Source organism: Talpa europaea (genome assembly GCF_964194135.1).
Source record: "Talpa europaea genome assembly, chromosome: 11".
Taxonomy (NCBI): Eukaryota; Metazoa; Chordata; class Mammalia; order Eulipotyphla; family Talpidae; genus Talpa; species Talpa europaea.
This window is the reverse complement of record NC_140078.1, coordinates 72,501,249-72,518,465: the sequence shown is the minus strand read 5'-3', so window position 1 is coordinate 72,518,465 and position 17,217 is coordinate 72,501,249. Positions and strand designations below refer to the sequence as shown.

The 17,217-nt window shown below is 35.1% G+C and overlaps 1 protein-coding gene across 1 annotated transcript in view; it reads right to left on the bottom strand.

The window, feature by feature from the left end:
* SETD2 (SET domain containing 2, histone lysine methyltransferase) overlaps positions 1-17,217 on the bottom strand; it is a gene marked incomplete at both ends in the record, with an annotated part of 89,228 nt that overhangs the window by 44,994 nt on the left and 27,017 nt on the right. Inside the window, 8 exons of the mRNA XM_084246757.1 lie at positions 148-810; positions 1,879-1,998; positions 3,098-3,232; positions 5,224-5,350; positions 8,772-8,869; positions 10,515-10,592; positions 12,053-12,176; positions 14,410-14,538. Of these exons, the coding sequence (XP_084102883.1) occupies positions 148-810; positions 1,879-1,998; positions 3,098-3,232; positions 5,224-5,350; positions 8,772-8,869; positions 10,515-10,592; positions 12,053-12,176; positions 14,410-14,538 (1,474 nt within the window). The remainder of the gene's footprint in view (positions 1-147; positions 811-1,878; positions 1,999-3,097; positions 3,233-5,223; positions 5,351-8,771; positions 8,870-10,514; positions 10,593-12,052; positions 12,177-14,409; positions 14,539-17,217) is intronic.

The following is a 17,217-nucleotide window of genomic DNA, read 5'->3' as shown; positions in this document are numbered from 1 at the left end:
GACATTTACAATTAGCTGACAATAAGAGAGAGAACATTCCACTTTCAAAAATACATAAAACTAGAAAGCAGATAATCGGCTTTGGTTTGCAGACCTCTAAACCTGAATGATTAATTCCAGTTAAAATGAACAAAAGTATTTTCTTACCTTTAAGTCTTTCCAACTGTCCAGGAGCTTGGTGGCCAAATCACTTATATCTACTGTTTTATCTGGCTGCTCCTGGCTCCTCTCACTCTCCACATCAGACACACCCTCCTCTTCATCTTGGGATGGTGTTTCTTCAGCAATCGGTTCTTCTAATTTTGTGCCATTGGTCTCTTTTGGCTCTATTTCAGTGTCAGCTTCTGGTTCGGATGTAGGTAGCTTACTGGCCTCCACGGCAATTTCATTATCAACTTTAGATTCAGGTAACTGTTGTGTGAGTAGCTGTTGTGACGGTAATTCATCCTCTTCTTCTACAGGAACGTTTTCTAACTGGTCAAGGTCCTCTTTGCCATCCTTGCCTTCTAGCTCACTGGTAGCATCTGATATCGCACTGTCCATGCTATTTTCACTTATAATTTTAAGTCTGCGAAACACGAGCTTCTTCGGGGTATCTGTGTCAGCTTCTGTGCTCAGCTTGGTAGAAGGATCAGGTGTGTTAAGTGGTGTATGAGCACGTGATGTATTTTCACTAGAATAGCCATCTCCTTCACTCAACTGAGGGACAGCAGTCTTAGTCTGAGACCAACGTTGAATAATTGGAAGTACTTTGCTTTCCTCCAACATATTTTTGGTAGGAATGGGTAAGTGTTCCAGAGTCTTTATAATCTGATTACACACACACACACACAAAAAAAAAAAACACACCAATTAACTTTTCAAACCTGGATATGGGGCTCAGATCATTTCCGCAGGAGCAAAGGGTTATTTTTTTAACTACTTTAAATTATTAAATTACACTAAATGCCTATTTTTACAGAAGGATTTAAGTGTTATAACATTATTTTCCTTCAGAAAGAAAAGAAAACTATTTTAATAAGACTGACCAACAAGTAGGTATACTACTAGACCGTATCTGGGCTCTAGTCCTAAAGAGTTTCCCAAGTAACAATAATATAGGCTTCAGAACCATGAAACAATATATAATACACATTTAAAAAATTGTAGACAGCATTTACCTCTTTAGTTTTTGATAGCTGCCTAGCAAAGAGAGACTCTCTTCATTCAGAGATAACCACCACCCCCCCACCCTGAAATCCAAGAATTTCTTCAAAAGTACTTCTAATTGTAGTTCTACAGAAACCCCATCCTAGGAAGGATGTTTATTAAAAAATGTATTATTAAAGGACTTTGGGATTATATTAAAACTGAAAAGAATGACAAACAAACCAAGTTAAAAAATACCATTTATCTCATGGAAAGGTATAAACTTCACACCACCACTAACAAGCTGCCAATGAACACTTATTTAGATCTTTCAAAACAAGAGTTTACTCCTCAAAATGTTATTACTAATATCATCCAGACTTCAGCTCTTCACTAACTTTTTGAAACTCCAGAATTTAAGTTCACGTTTTCCTGTTTTTTAATACTATAGTTTTAGCAACAAACTGGATCTTAATTATACTAATAGCGTATCTTGTTTTTCCTGTTTCGATTTATGCAGTATGAACCTTAAAAAGATGCTACAGGGAAAACAGTGGCGCAAACTCACCACTAGCAAAGTATATGTAAAGGTTATAGTTACAGGAATTATACTGGGCTGATAACATTAGTTAATACCAGTGGTAAATACAAGGCTAAATTTGCAATCACAAACTAGTATTATCACACACTCTCCACCTAAGCAATCAATATAGTGGTTTTAAGAAACAAGAAAGTTAAATGCGAACTGACCTCTTCCTGAAGTTTCTGGTTACTTTCCCGGCCATCACCTAGCTCTGCCATCCAGATCCACAATAAAGACAGCCCATGACGTTCCAGAAAGGACTTCAGGCAAGATTGTGAGTGTGTATTCTTCATTGCAGGAGAGGAAGCAGGATGTAGTGTATTGGGAGAGGGAGACAGAGAATTAAAGAGGCTCATAGAAAGAACTAAAGATGTTCATTTATATCCACTAAAAAAACTTAGAAACTCTGTTTTGATTGACTCAACTAGAACTGAACAGTTAATAATGCTCAAAAGTAAGAGATCATCTTTCTTGATACCTAAAATGCATCCAACCTGTACTATATTAAAGTAGAAAATCATATAAATACTAATGTCATTTATAATAAAATTCAATTCTGAAGGACAAAGAAATTTTATTGACCATTTTTACTGAAAAGGCTAAAACTATAAATATGTTATTTAAATAATTTTCTTTTCCTTTCTAGATGCTATTCAAAAGGTTTTTTTCTCTTAGATATTTTAAAAAGCATCCGTTTTTTATAATCCAACTTCTCGTGGCACACTTTAAATAAAGCATAGAGTAAGATTACTGTTAAAATCTTATGCTTTAAGAGCCTCCCCTGGTGGCGCAGGTGGTTGAGAGCCGTGCTGTGAAGCTGTCCACAGCCTCTCCAGCACCGGTTCAATCCCGGCCAGCCAGAGAGGGTCCCACCTAACACAGCAGACCTCTCCTGTCTCGCCCGCTGCTCCCCTTAGCAGTGTATTTGTCATTCTGCCTGTTCTGTTACCCGCTCTGTCTCTGGTGAATCCTCTCACCCTCCCGCCTATCTGGCCTGTACCCCAGTTCCTGTATAAAATAAAAATAAATCTTTTTTTTTTAAAAAAATCCTATGTTTTGAGATCCTGCAGTAATGGTCATAGCAAACTAATAATCAAGGAGAAAAAAAAAAACAAACCATATCAATTATCATGAATTGTTACACACAAAAAAATGTCTTTTAACTAGTGAAAGCAAACAAGGTCACCACTAGATTACATGATGCTAAACTCTTAAGCCATTTTTTTAAGAGAATGAGCTTTCAAAGTCATATAGAACTCATATGTCCATTTAAAAAATAAGAGTAGCTCTTCTCATGAGAACTGTAACTTCACCATTCTAGATTTTAGATTAAATATGCCACCTCAAATTCAGAAAAAAAGAGCAAATTAATATAAAAGTGTTCACCTGTATGAGCTCAAGACAGGTAAGTTTCTGCTCCAAAGTTTCAATTCTAACCATTAGTCGGGATAAGCTGAGCACCTGATTTTTATCAGAGAGACCTTCTCCATTCTCCATCAGAGCTTCTAGCTCTCCGTCCACCTACCAGAGCAAAGAAAAATATCTGATTATAAGGCAACAACAACAAAAAGCCCACTAATTTAAGAACGAAACAACCTGAAAAGATGCTCAATTTCATTAGTAGCAAGGAAAAGGCAATTAAGACCACAGTGAAATGTCATGTTGGGTCCACAAAATTAGAGAAAAAAAAATTAAGTCTAATGATCATCAAATTCAAGCAAAGATGTGGATCAAAAGAAACTTTCATAAACTATTGGTGAAAGTATAAACTGGCACAATCATTTTGAACAGCATTGTATTTACTCATCAAATATTTACCAAGTACTTACTATGTCAAGTATAATTCTAGGTAGTGAAGACAATGCAATAAATGAAAACAAAATAATCTGTTCTTATGGGAGATAAGCAGCAAATTAGATTGAGAAGTACTTCAGAAAAAGTGAGTAATTTGAAAAGTATTTGTCCCCCCTTTGCCTAGCAACTGCACACTAAAAATAACACCTACCCCCCTAAAAAAACCCTGCACATGTATACAGTACAATTGTAAGAATGCTCATTTCATAACAGCAAAAAACCGCCAACAACCCAAAATGAGTGTGGCCAGTTTGAATAAACTGATATATTCACACAGAGGAATATTATACCTCAGTGAAAGGAATCAAGTGCAGCCAAATGAAACAGAATCCATCAATCTTACAAAGGTACGTGAAAAAAGCAAGTTCCAAACTAAACGCTGTATAAATTAATTTTGAAGTTCCTCAAAAACAGTTTTTTACAGATCTATATCTGAGAAAATAAATTTTAAAAAGGCAAGAGAGGAAAGACACAAAATTCAAAATAGTGGTAAGCTCTAAGGTCTATGCAAGAAGAAGAGTAGAAGCACTGACAAGGGTATACTTAAAATTATGCTTTGTAATGTACAATATTCTTTGGATGGTTCAAAAACTACATTTAAATGATGAGAAACCAAAACAAAACTACCAAAGATTTTATTGTAGCACTTAGAAAAGATACAAGAAAAGTAACAATGAAGTTTTAACTATAAATGCTGATGTTAAAGAACCTAAGAAGAAAGGTAGTGGTCAGAATGAGAGTGCCCAGAAGTGAATTCACAGAAGTGGGTTAGAAACAGCTAAGATAAAGACAAGAAAGAGCCGGTTTAGTAGAAGGTAAAGTTTGAAAAGAGGAAAGGAGAAATATATGATGGTGTGTGCTCAGCCTGGAATGGGTAAGATATGGAGAAGAACTGTGAAAAATACTATCAAAAGGAAGGCTGTTTTATATTGGAAGATCTCAGAGGTAAAATAAAAGTATCTGTATTTGATGTAATTAAGCTACTAAGCTCTATTACTAAAACCTGAGTAAGGGAGTACCATGATCAAAACATAATTTGAGAATAATTAGCACTACCACTAACAGAATAAAATCTAGACAAGATAAATAATGAAGAAGAGATAAAAATACAGTATGAAATCATCTTGGTACAAACTTGTGCTGCAGTGGCTGCAGATAGCTTGACAGTGCTGCGCCTTAACCTCTTGCATCACCAGGGAGACCCTAAGCAGCATTTTCAGTACTTTTTTTGAGAAAATATAGTATACATATAGAATGGTACATAATTTGTAAATAAAAAGGTTTAATTAAAGAAACATGTAGCGGGCCTCCCTGGTGGCACAGGGGTTAAGATACAACCTATGAAGCTGTCCACAGACACTGTAGCATGAGTTTGATCCCCGGCCCGGGAGCTACCCACATGGCGCAGCAGACCTCTTCTCACTCACCTGCTACTCAATCTGCCTGTTCTGTTCCCCACTCTGTCTCTGGTGAATCCCCTCAGTGCCCCATACCTCTGGCCTGTACCCCAGTTCTTGTATGCATAAATAAATCTTTAAAAAAAAAAGTGACCTCCCTTCTTGATTGAGATATATACACATATATGTATATATATATATATATATATATATATATATATATATATACAGTGAATGCTGAAATATGGATGAAACACTTACTGAATCCTTTTTACGAGATCGTTCCTTCTTCATTTTCCCTCCTGCTGCTCTGATGCTGACTCTGTTCTCTCCTCCCAGGTAACCTCGACAATTAGCTGACCCACAGAAACATTTCTGAGCTTCTTTCCTATTCAAGGAACATAAAGAAAAATGTCAGTTATGGGGTACTAAAACATATTAAAAACAGACAATATCATGAATATACACAAGAGGTCAAATTCAGCCTAAAGGAAAAAAAAAAAACAATTATTTTGAGACTCTAATAAACCTGATACTGTCTAATGGAAATGCCTGATAATCACCCTTAAAAATATTCATTCTTTTTCCAATCTTCATTTATCAGTTAGACAAACCTAGCCTAGAAGTTAATGAGTAATTTCTCTACTTTATAAGACTACCTGTTAATGTATGAAAATAAGAAATCATAAACATATCTGGGCTAAGAACAAAATCACAGATAATTCAACAATTATTACTTATATATTTAACTGGTACATACAACAAAATGTATTACTGTAAGCAGATTACATAGACGATAAATGCATTCTTAATTCAGGAGATTTAAAGGAAATGTGATTATTCAAAATTATCACAAGGATGAGACACTAATAACAAGTATAGTAATAAATAAATGTCACCACAGAGTCAAGGAAAAGTGATGGAAAGAACAAAGGCTTAAGTCATCAGACCTGGGTAAAATCTGTCATTTATTTACTGTGACCAGAGCTAAGGAAAACATGAAGGATTATTCAAAAAGTAAACAAATAGGGGGCCTCCCCGGTGGCACAGCGGTTGAGCGCTGGGTTGCGAAGCTACCCGCGGCCTCTATGGCGCCGGTTCGATCCCCGGTTGCTCCCCGGCCACTGGAGGAGGGTCCCACATGGCGCGCAGACCTCTCCTGCCGCCTGCTGCTCCCCTCAGCAGTGTACTTCGGTCCTTCTGCCTGCTCTGCTCCCCGCTCTGGCTCTGGTGAATTCTCTCACCCTCCCGCGCTTCTGACTGTACCCAGTGCATGTATAAACAAACAAACAAACAAATAAATAAATAAAATAAAACATGCGTCTATATAAAAAAAACAACAAAAAGTAAACCAATAAATTTAGCATATGACAGTAGCAAGTGGAGGCACAAAAATAAATTATTCAAGAAAGAACAGCGAATCACAAAATGCACTTTATTTCCAGTTTCTTTTCATTCAAAGAGTACAACATGAATACAAGAGAAGACTATAAGGAGCTCTACACAGAACCTGCTCTGCACCCATCTCCTAAATACCTATCAAGAAATGCAGATAGTTAGAATGGGGTTAACCATTCGACAGCTGTTCTGGATTATAATCAGATAATCAACTTTTGATATGGAAGAATCTCATCACTCACTAAGTTCTCAGACATGAAGCATGAAAACATGTGAAGGGGTATCTCTCAACAAGTTGTACTGCCAGAATATCAGTAACTGACAAGACTATGGACAGAGTAGAAGAATTCAATTCCTGTTATGTGGTCACACTGAAAGTATTAAAATACCCAGAAATCCCTGTATCTCTATGCTTTTTAGTATAAACACCTGAAGCCACCAATTCAGATAGGAATAATCTAACAAAATTTTTACACTTTTAGACTTTACATTTCCACTGTTTTAACTATATTGGTTTCTTTCTTTTTTTTTTTTTAAAGATTTATTTATTTATATAAGCACTGGGTACAGTCAGAGGCATGGGAGAGTGAGAGAATTCACCAGAGCCAGAGGGGAGAGCAGAGCAGGCAGACTGACGAAGTACACTGCTGAGGGGAGCAGCGGGCGGCAGGAGAGGTCTGCGCGCCATGTGGGACTCTCGCCGAGCGGCCGGGGATCGAACCGGTGCTGCAGAGGCTGCGGGCAGCTTCACAACCCAGCACTCAACCGCTGTGCCACCGGGGAGGGCCCTATATTGGTTTCTTGATAAGGAATCATCTTGTGCAATAAATAATAAACTCTGGTCCTGGTACCCAGAGAAGACGAAAGCACCATTTTATAATATTTTAGGATGTATCTCTAGAGGGTAAGGACTCATTTTTAAAAACATAGCCACAACACCATTATCATTTTAAGAAATTAGTAATTCCTTAACAATATCAAATATTTAAAATTTCCCTTTTATCTCAAGTACCTTTCAACCCATTAATTTCAAATACGGCAAAAACACTGCAACTATCTTCTCTTCGTATTAAGGTTCACCCCTCTATCTTCTACTTGCTATTTAAAAAGCCAAGTTATCTGCTGTACACTTTCCCAAAGCCTCCCGGTAGTGTCATTTATTTGCTCCTCACCTAGGCAGACCCAAAATACACAAAAATAATATATACATATTATTTTTATATATTTATAAATTTATATATAATTATAAATCATATTTATATAGTACATATAAAGTATATATTATATGTAAATATATCATTAAAAGATAATTGATGTAATGTAAATGCAATTTATATATAATACACATATTTGTATATATGTATGTATTTGGCAAGACTAATGTATTCTTTCATCAGTTATCTTTTTATAATGTTGGTAGCCACTGATGACCACCACCTAGACCCATTAATTCATCAGGTGTTGCAAAATGGTGATATTATTACCACTTCACTTAGGAGTTGAAATAAACTCTACAAAAATGAATTTCCTCTCATCAACTTAACCTGAAGTAGAATTTATTTGGGAAAAGCAAGGTAAATGCCTGATGTTTCCCTTTTTTAATTTTTCAATCAATTTTCAAAATCATGAATTGGTTCTCATTAAGCATAACCAATGCAGCTTAATTGTTAATGTATCATAAGGCTCATGAATTCTACATACAGTGGTTTCAAACTTTATATAAAGTGATTTTGATGCTTACGGGTTACTAAGCACTCTCCCCACTTTTGGTAAGTGACAGTCATTAAAGCTAACTGAGTTACTTTACATGACCCTCTTATATAATTGTGTTTTTTGTATGACAGGATAATCTAGGATCATCATGTTTAATTCCTGTCTCAAACTTGAAATAAGACATTTCTCCAAGGAACCTAGTTCCTTTTTGTGGAGAATGGTTTTATAAAACCACGATATAGATGCAAGAAGCACTCATTGCTATTGTATCTGTTATTATTTTTGGTAGACAGAAGTGGGTGACGAGATATTTTTCAAAGTACAACATGGTATAGATGAGACATAATTAGTCATGAGTTGATAACTGATAAGATGATGGATACCCCAGGATTTTACTATAGTATTTTTTCTTAATACACATACAGAGTTGACATACCTAAAACAAAAAGTTTTAAAATACACTGGAAACATAAAAAAGAAATTCAGAAGAAAATTATGTTGTTTCTCTACAATATTTCTTAATAGCCAGAAGTGTCATACTAAGGGAGAAACACATGAAACTTACACAGAACAATATAGATGAGAGCTGATATACATTTAACTTCTTAGTAATACACATCAAAAAATTTTAATCTATATCTGAACAGTCTATTTCTCCCCTAAAAGCAGCAAAAAAAAAAAATACAAACACCACTTACCCATATCTTTGAAACTGATAGTCAAATGTTAACTCTGAGCCCGAAGGAACCAGTTTGGTGGTAAAGAACCCAACCCTCAGCTGTCCATTCACAGTCCACTGAGATGGTGAAAAGAAAAGAAACAGTAACGAATCTTTTTTTTTTTTTTAAACCATCATTTGCCTTCATTATGCATGCTCCTCTCTAGACAACAGAAGTTTTCCAACTAGCAAACAGTCAACTCTTTTCCTTAAATAAACTAACATATTGTTACTCTTCTTTAATATACTGCCAGGCTGAATATCATCTATAATTTGTCTCTAATAAAAAAAACTTTGTACTTTACCTCAATACAAAATTTCTACCAGTAAAGATTCACTCATACTAAAAATAGACAAACAGGGAATTCCTGGTGTCATTGAGAATCACAGGCAACTTTATATTATGTCAAAAGGAACTACTGTTCTAAAATAAGACAGAACATGGAGCCAGGAAAACAATGTTGCCAAAAGCTAAATTTCATGAATTAGTGGTCATATGACTAAGAATATGAATAAGAAGGATAGCATCAGAATGATACATGAAACTTAAGAATTAAAATGAGGGCAGATACATAGAGGATAGATCTTACAGTTCCAAAATATTTAAGATATGACTCAATTGCAAAGCTCCTGTCAGATCACCTAAACATGTTACTGGTGGGGAAAAAAACAGTGAAGGAACAAAGTACAATCGGAAGGTCACAGCTAGACATGTGGTCAACAGCTATAGGCAAAACTAGAGTCAAAACTTAGGTTAAATAATTACAGCCATTCTATATGGCTCAGGTCTTAGAAGAGTCACATCAAGAGTCACATCGAAGATCCATTAGAGTATACAAGTGAAACAGCAGAAATTATCGAGGAGTCAGAAGCACTATTTCAATATAAGAGGGAACCCTTAATAGATAATTTTTCTAGGGACTGGGTTCATAGTTTTCTTAACCTAAGAAAGAACAACTGTTCTAATGTATACTTTTTTTTTTTTAATCTAAGCTCAAAAACACAAATTAGAAGGCAGAGGGTAATTATTTCAAAATGTCATACCAAATTCAATTAAGAGATTTTTCAAGTATCAACTATGTGTAAAGCACAAGAACATAAAGATAAGCAATACCCAAAGCGTGCCCTTGTTGGAGTGTAGTGTACAACAACACATTCAATCCCTTTCATGTGTGGCCATTATATATCTATGTTACAAAAATAGTGACATTTAGCATGTGGGGTAAGAGCTGACAAAAATCTGAACAGCACACACTGAACTTCATCAAATTAAAATTTAGTTTTGTGTTTTGAAATTATATCTAAAAATTATGAGCAAAGAGAGATGATAATTAAATGCAAAGGGAACGCCTAGATTGAGACCTAAACCAAAAAAAACAACAGATGGCAAAATCCGAATAAGATCTATTAATCACTATTAATAAATATATTAATAGTATTTCCTGGATTGGGTAACTAACTGTATTATGGTTAAGTACAATGTGAACATTGGAGAAGGTTTATGAAGAATGGCATATGGAAACTCTGTATGATTTCTGCACTATTATTTTATAAACCTAAATCTATTTCAAAATAAAATATTTAACAACATAGTAGAATAGGGAAAATGTTAAAATGATCAAAAAATAAAATCCATGGGTACCTTTCATAGAGAATTGAAAATTAATGGTCAGAGTAGCAAACCTGAACAAGTATCTTAAACTCTAAATCTACCTCGACTTACTTTCTGAGTCTCACAGTTGGGCTCACAACTGTGATTCATGAAACGAGAGCAATTTCCTTTCTGGGTGGCATCTATTATCTAGGGAAAAGAACAAATTAAGAGTTAAGAATGCAACTTTAAAAATACAAGCATTTTTCAAAGGAAAGACATTAAGGCAAATTTTAAGACTACATCCCTTTACCCTCCCATCCCTGAACACTCTCATATTACTTTACACATGAAAGTGACAAATATCCAACTGCTTTCTCTAACTACAACCATGTTACCTGAAGGCAAAATCATCTCCATATCTATCAATGTCCTTCCCACTTACTTCAATATATTTCTTACATCCTATTCTAATTCAACCTTACTGCATATGTATAAAACTTCATTTTATAGTCCATGCCTGACAGTGAAGTAGCTCTAAAACCTGAGTCTGTATCTGAATCCCCTGGAGAACTTGTTAAAAATTCTTGGTAGGCCCACCCCAATTAGATCCACCACGTTGTGGGTGAAGGGAGACAACATATATCCCTAGAATGTACTTTTTCAGACAGAATGTAGAAGCAGATAGAAAAATCCAGCTAAATTTCATTAAGCCAGACCTTAGAGGTACTCCTCACTAAGAAAAGTTATTTTTCATAAAAGCATGTTATTTGTTTCAACATATAATGGTTATTACTTTTAAATGTTTTAATTAATAATTTTTAATTTTAAAATTTCCCAGCTTTTTTATATATCATTAATATATATCATAAATATATATCATATTTATATGATAAATATAGACAACAAAAGTCATCGGGGAGAGTATTCAATAAATTTGAAGAGCTACAATATGAAGCATGTATGCATACATTTACATATATATGTAAACAGCGCCCTCTACCAAGCTTTTTGTAAACAAAGACACAAATGAGACAGTGTTCTAGCCCTAACTTTTATCACTTAACGTATTTTAGAGGTCATTCCTTATCAACGACCCTTACAAACTTAACAATTTCCAGATCTGTTTCAAAGCAAACACATTCTTGTACCCCTTATGTTTATTGCTGCACTCTTCACAACAGGTTAAGATAAGGAAACAACCCAAATGCCCAAAAATAGATGACTAGATCAAGAAGATGTGGTACATATACACAATGGAATACTATCCAGCAATCAAAAAAGATAAACTCATGCCATTTGCAACGAAACGGATGGAGCTAGAAGGGATCATGCTTGGTGAAATAAACCAGAAGGAAAAAGTAAAATATCAAATGGTTTCACGTGTAGGAGGAATATAGGGGAACCAAAGGATCAGGGGAAAAAAATATTAATAAACAACAGAACTAGCAGGCAACCATAAATCAGAGACATTCTGCAAGGGAAGGGGAGGGAAAGGGATCACAACAGGGGAGAGAAGAGCACAAGGGACTATGGTGATGGCTCATAGGTGAACTGGTGGTGGGGGGTACAGGGACTACACAATGATGTAAAAGATATAAATAAATAAATAATTATACATATTAAAAAAAAACCTCAACAACAAAAGCAAACATATTCATGCTGCTCACCTCATCATTCTTCAGAGCCATGAAATAATAATGAATGTTTTTGTTTCGTGCATACTCCTTTACCCGGGCTTTGAACTCTTTATGATCAAGTACCTCTCCACAATATTCTAGGACAAATGTGTTCCTGGCAAAACAAAAAAGAAAACAATGGCACTTCCTGCCTAACAACTGTGGGGAAAATCACATATATCCATGCAAAAGTAATAAATTTAAAGAAATAATACAAAGTGGATTCATTTGACATTACACAAGATGTAATTAAAATATACATAAAATAGCTAGCATCTAACCAAGGTTAACTGTCTCCTTCCTAATTTGAAGAATTTTGATACTATTTAGTTTTTATGACTTATACATACTACTAAAAATGCATATATTTGCCTGACTGGATATTATACTTTCAATTTGGTTTACATTATGAAAACAGTGATTTATAGCTGAAAAAACAGCTCTGAAGAAATTTGGAGGCATTAAAAAATTAGAGGTTTTGTTCTAAGAAAAAAAAGGCAACTTAAATATAGTAATTCTAATAACTTTACACTCAACGGTTTCTAATGACAGTAAAGGTAAAATATACTTTTTCTCTTATCGCAGTCTCGGTGAGCTCTCTCCAGCATTATCAATAATTATGATTAATCTCTCTTCTTTCAGTTACCTTCCAACCTTTATTGTTCTTTCCTTGGTTATTTAACTATTTCTTCTTTATTGACGATATATTCAATCTCTCCCCCATCCTTTTACCCTATAAAAGCTCATTTTCACCCAGGACTTCAACTATTATCTCCATGTAGACAAACAATTCATTATATTTCTCCCCAGGTTCAGGCCTGAAACGACCTGCCTGGCAAGATGGTCTTATCCCCTCAAAATAAACATGCCCTAACTCTAACCAAAGAAATTTTTAAAATGTAAAAATATAAATAATTTGTCTTTGTTTACAACACAATGTACATATTAAAAGAAGAAATTACCTGACCAATTGAAAAAATTAAAACCTTCTTACTCCAGAAAATAAACCAGTTGAAAATGAATGAGAAAAGCACTATGCTTAATAAAAAAAAAAAAAACAACAAACCTCAAAAACAAGATTAATTTATAGTGGATATACACACAATTGTGCAGCAATCTATAAACACATTTAAGTCTTATGATTACTCATAAGACAATCCTAAAAAAAAAATCAAATACTATCTTTTATAAACAACCCTTAAATTTTTCTTTATAACCCCAGAAGTCTCTTGTTTTGTAAGACATATATCAGAATGACCACAAATCTGAGGTGTTAGGATCTGTTCCCTCCATAAAGAAAAAAGAAAAACTACCATCACAGCCTTGACTTGTAGATTAAATGTGATAATGACTACAAAACAGACCTTACACAAGATCTGAAACCTTAAAGGTAAAACAAACAAACAATCAAAAGACCATTTCTTTCTGTAATGAAAAATAAATCTTCTTTCTTGAACTTCATGCTTTTTTTTTTTTCCAATGATTTATTTTATGTATTTATTCATACAAGAGCTGGGGTGTAGGTCAAAGGTACAGGGGGTAAGAGGATTCACCAGAGACAGAGTGGGGAGCAGAACAGGCAGACTGACTGAAATACACTGCTGAGGGGAAGAGTGGGCGAGGCAGGAAAGGTCTGCTGCACCATGTGGCCAGAGACTGAACTTGTGCTGCAGCAGCTGTGAATAGCTTCATAGTGCTAAGACTTAACCCTCTGCGACACCAGGGAGGCCTGATACTTTATTCTTTTATACTAAAATATGTAATTCTGATGACACCGCTCTCAAATTACCTCTTCATTTTAGAAAGAGCTCTTAAATACTAGAACTTTTCCAACCAGTAAATAATTCAAACTAGAGACTTCATGCCATGAGGGAATCTGAAGGATACATCAATATCCGTGGATCTATATAACAGTCTAGGCTCATAAAACAGCTGAGATGAAAGGTCTCAAATTTTCAGTGTTTTAAGAAATGTAAGAAAAACTGCTAGACCCTCCAACTGCCTAATCTCCAAAAAACTAAACAAGTCAATACAAAAACATATCATGCAGTCTTTAAATTGCCTAGAGGGGCCTCCCTGGTAGCACAAGGGGTTAAGGTGCAGCATTATGAAGCTATCTGCAGCCACTCGATCCCCAGACGGCCAGGGAGCTACCCATATGGCACAGCAGACCTCTCCTGTCTTGCCTGATACTCCTCTCAGCACTGTATCTCAGTCAGTCTGCCTGTTCTATTCCCCACTCTGGTGAATCCTCTCATCCCCCGCACCTCTAGCCTATACCCCAGTTCTTGTATGTATATTTTTTTTAATTTTTTTTAAATAATTATTTTTAAAAAACAGTAACTTACGAAGGAAGATCTTTGGCAGCTCTCAAGCCCCAGCCTTTCTTTTCTGTGAGTATGACTTCCACATCGGCATGTTGTTTTCTCTGAAACCGCCTATTAGAACAATAATCCCCATTTGGACACCGAGAAGAACTGAAATGAGAAATGGTGACATTCTTTAAAGCAGCAAAAAGAAAAAAGTCTCACTTTCAGTAGAAAGTGCTATGTAACTATGTACAACCATATCTTTATGGCATAATCAGCATATGTGTGGTAAACCTCCAAGTGAGCCCTCCTCAATAGTTCTTTCGATCATGAAGGCATTCTTTAGAATGGGGTATCTACATTGTTAAAGAGATGATGCCCACAATACAACCTGGTTATCAAGTCATCACAAGACAGAAAGGTCTGTCTTCCATTTCCTGGGTGTCTAGTATACATTTCCAGGCTGCATATAAACTTGCAATATTTCAACAACTTTGCAGAGCTAATTTATTTTCTATCAGTACACCTTCTCTTAGAGTATACTGAAATCATTAATTTGACCTTTTGAGTGTAGTTAACTACTTGATCTACATTGAAAAGAAATAAAAGTCATCATTAAACATATTCCTGTTCAGAGTAAACACAATATAAGTGACAAGATTCCTTCTCCATGGATCCAAGAATAAAAATTAAAATTCAAACATTCATCAAATTCTTAATATTCTAACACACACACAAATGCTTTTAATATAGTATAAAACTACAATAGAAATCACCAACCATTTCCCATATATTATTATTCATTGCCAAATTAGTAGAAAATAGTATTTTTGCAGATGCTCAAAGGATAAAGGATTCACTTTAGAAGGAGGCAGTAAAGGAAATTTTCAAGACGGAGTAGAATTAAAGAATCTCTAATACAGACAGGATAAGGATCGATAAGGAAAATGAGATACGATAATCCCTACCTATGTGCAGAAATAGGAAACAAGGCCCACTTGATAGAAGGAGTGAGAAACAGCAAAAAGATAACTGGTAAGAAAGATGCATTGCTTAGGGGACAGAAAGACAGGTTGTTGGTCTATATTAAGGGCTCTGAATACCAAGCTAAATTTGAGAATCTAATACTGAAAACTACTATATGGAGTGTGGGAATAACATGGAAAAGTTCTCTACTTCATAGCTGTTTAGAAAAGTTAGCACAAAAAGCCAGAAGAATGCAGAGTAGGGCAACAATGTCAGATTAGGAGAATAATGCTAACTCAATGTTTCTTCTTACATGAGTACCATGATCTCAACTTTTCAGTTTAGACAAAAGAATAGCAGGAATACCTTTTCTCTTTTTTCTTTTTTGAGGTGGTTTTACTTTTGCAACACTATAGCATGAACAAAACCAAAAACTGAGCTTTGACAGAAAGCACTTCATTAATACTAAAAATAACTGTTATACATCACCTTAATATTCTTTCCATATTAAGAATAAGGATACAATTTTTCATCAATGAGATAAATTAAAAAAATCGTCACAGTTTTAAACGCAAAGATACTTCTTTAAAAATATGGAAACAAGGGCCTCCCCTGGTGGCGCAGCGGTTGAGCGCTGGGCTGCAAAGCTGCCCGCAGCCTCTGCAGCACCGGTTCGATCCCCAGCCGCCGGCGAGGGTCCCACATGGCGTGCAGACCTCTCCTGCCACGCCCGCTGCTCCCCTCAGCAGTGTACTTCAGTCCTTCTGCCTGTTCTGCTCCCTGCTCTGGCTCTGGTGAATTCTCTCACCCTCCCGCGCTTCTGACTGTACCCAGTGCTTGTATGTATAAATAGATAAATAAATATTTAAAAAAATTTAAAAAAAAAATGGAAACAAATGTTTATTAATAGAAGATCAGTAATTACAGATTAACTATGAATAGTATACATAATGCAACCAAGGGAAAGATTTAAGTAGTCTGTATATGTAGCTCTATACAGGTTTCTAAAAGATATTTAATTAAGTGTGTATGGGAAAAAAAGCTCAAAAAAGTACATATAGTTAGGATTCATTTTTACATATGAAAGAGGAAATATCTACCTATGTTGCCATAAGCATATAGGCATAAAAATTATCTAGAAAGACAATACATAGAGGAAATGATGGTTGGGAGAGAAAATGGCATTTTTTAAACTTTAGGATTTTGTCTCATTTTATAGTAAAACATAAATAACAGTGATTTACTTTCTCAGGACACAAACTTACAAGAGATAAAAGGAGACTGAATAAAAATTAACATTACCATGCCAGCATTAGTAACAGGGATACTTCACATAACACTTACAATGTGCCCAAAAGGTAGTGCTTTTAATGTGTACTTTAATCTAATAGACAATGCAAAGAAAATGTTTCCTTATAGCAACTCTTGTCCTAAGGCTGTCTGCCTGTGTCTACACAGGCATCTCTTTGTATTTATTTATATATTTCTTACATCATTTTTCACTTTTGCACAATGTATGCATTTTCATTTTGGTTATATTCCCCATACAATTACACCCCCCCCTTATTTTGACCCCAATCCCTCCTTTCCCCACCCCCCACCCCCGTAGTGTGTCTCTGGTTTACAGTTGCTTGTTGATTTTGATTTTTTTATTATTATAGTTATTCTTTTTCTACACAGGCATCTCTTTTAACAAACCTTTCCCTTTCAAAAGCAGCATCAACTACATAAGCCACTCTTTATCTGCATGTGATCTATGCAGGTGCCTCCTTTTCCTTTCTCTTATTCCTAATAAAAATTTTTTTTCCTAAAAAAAAAAAAAATTGTCTCCTTATAAACACTATTATACATTGGAGATATTATTGCTTTTATATAACACTA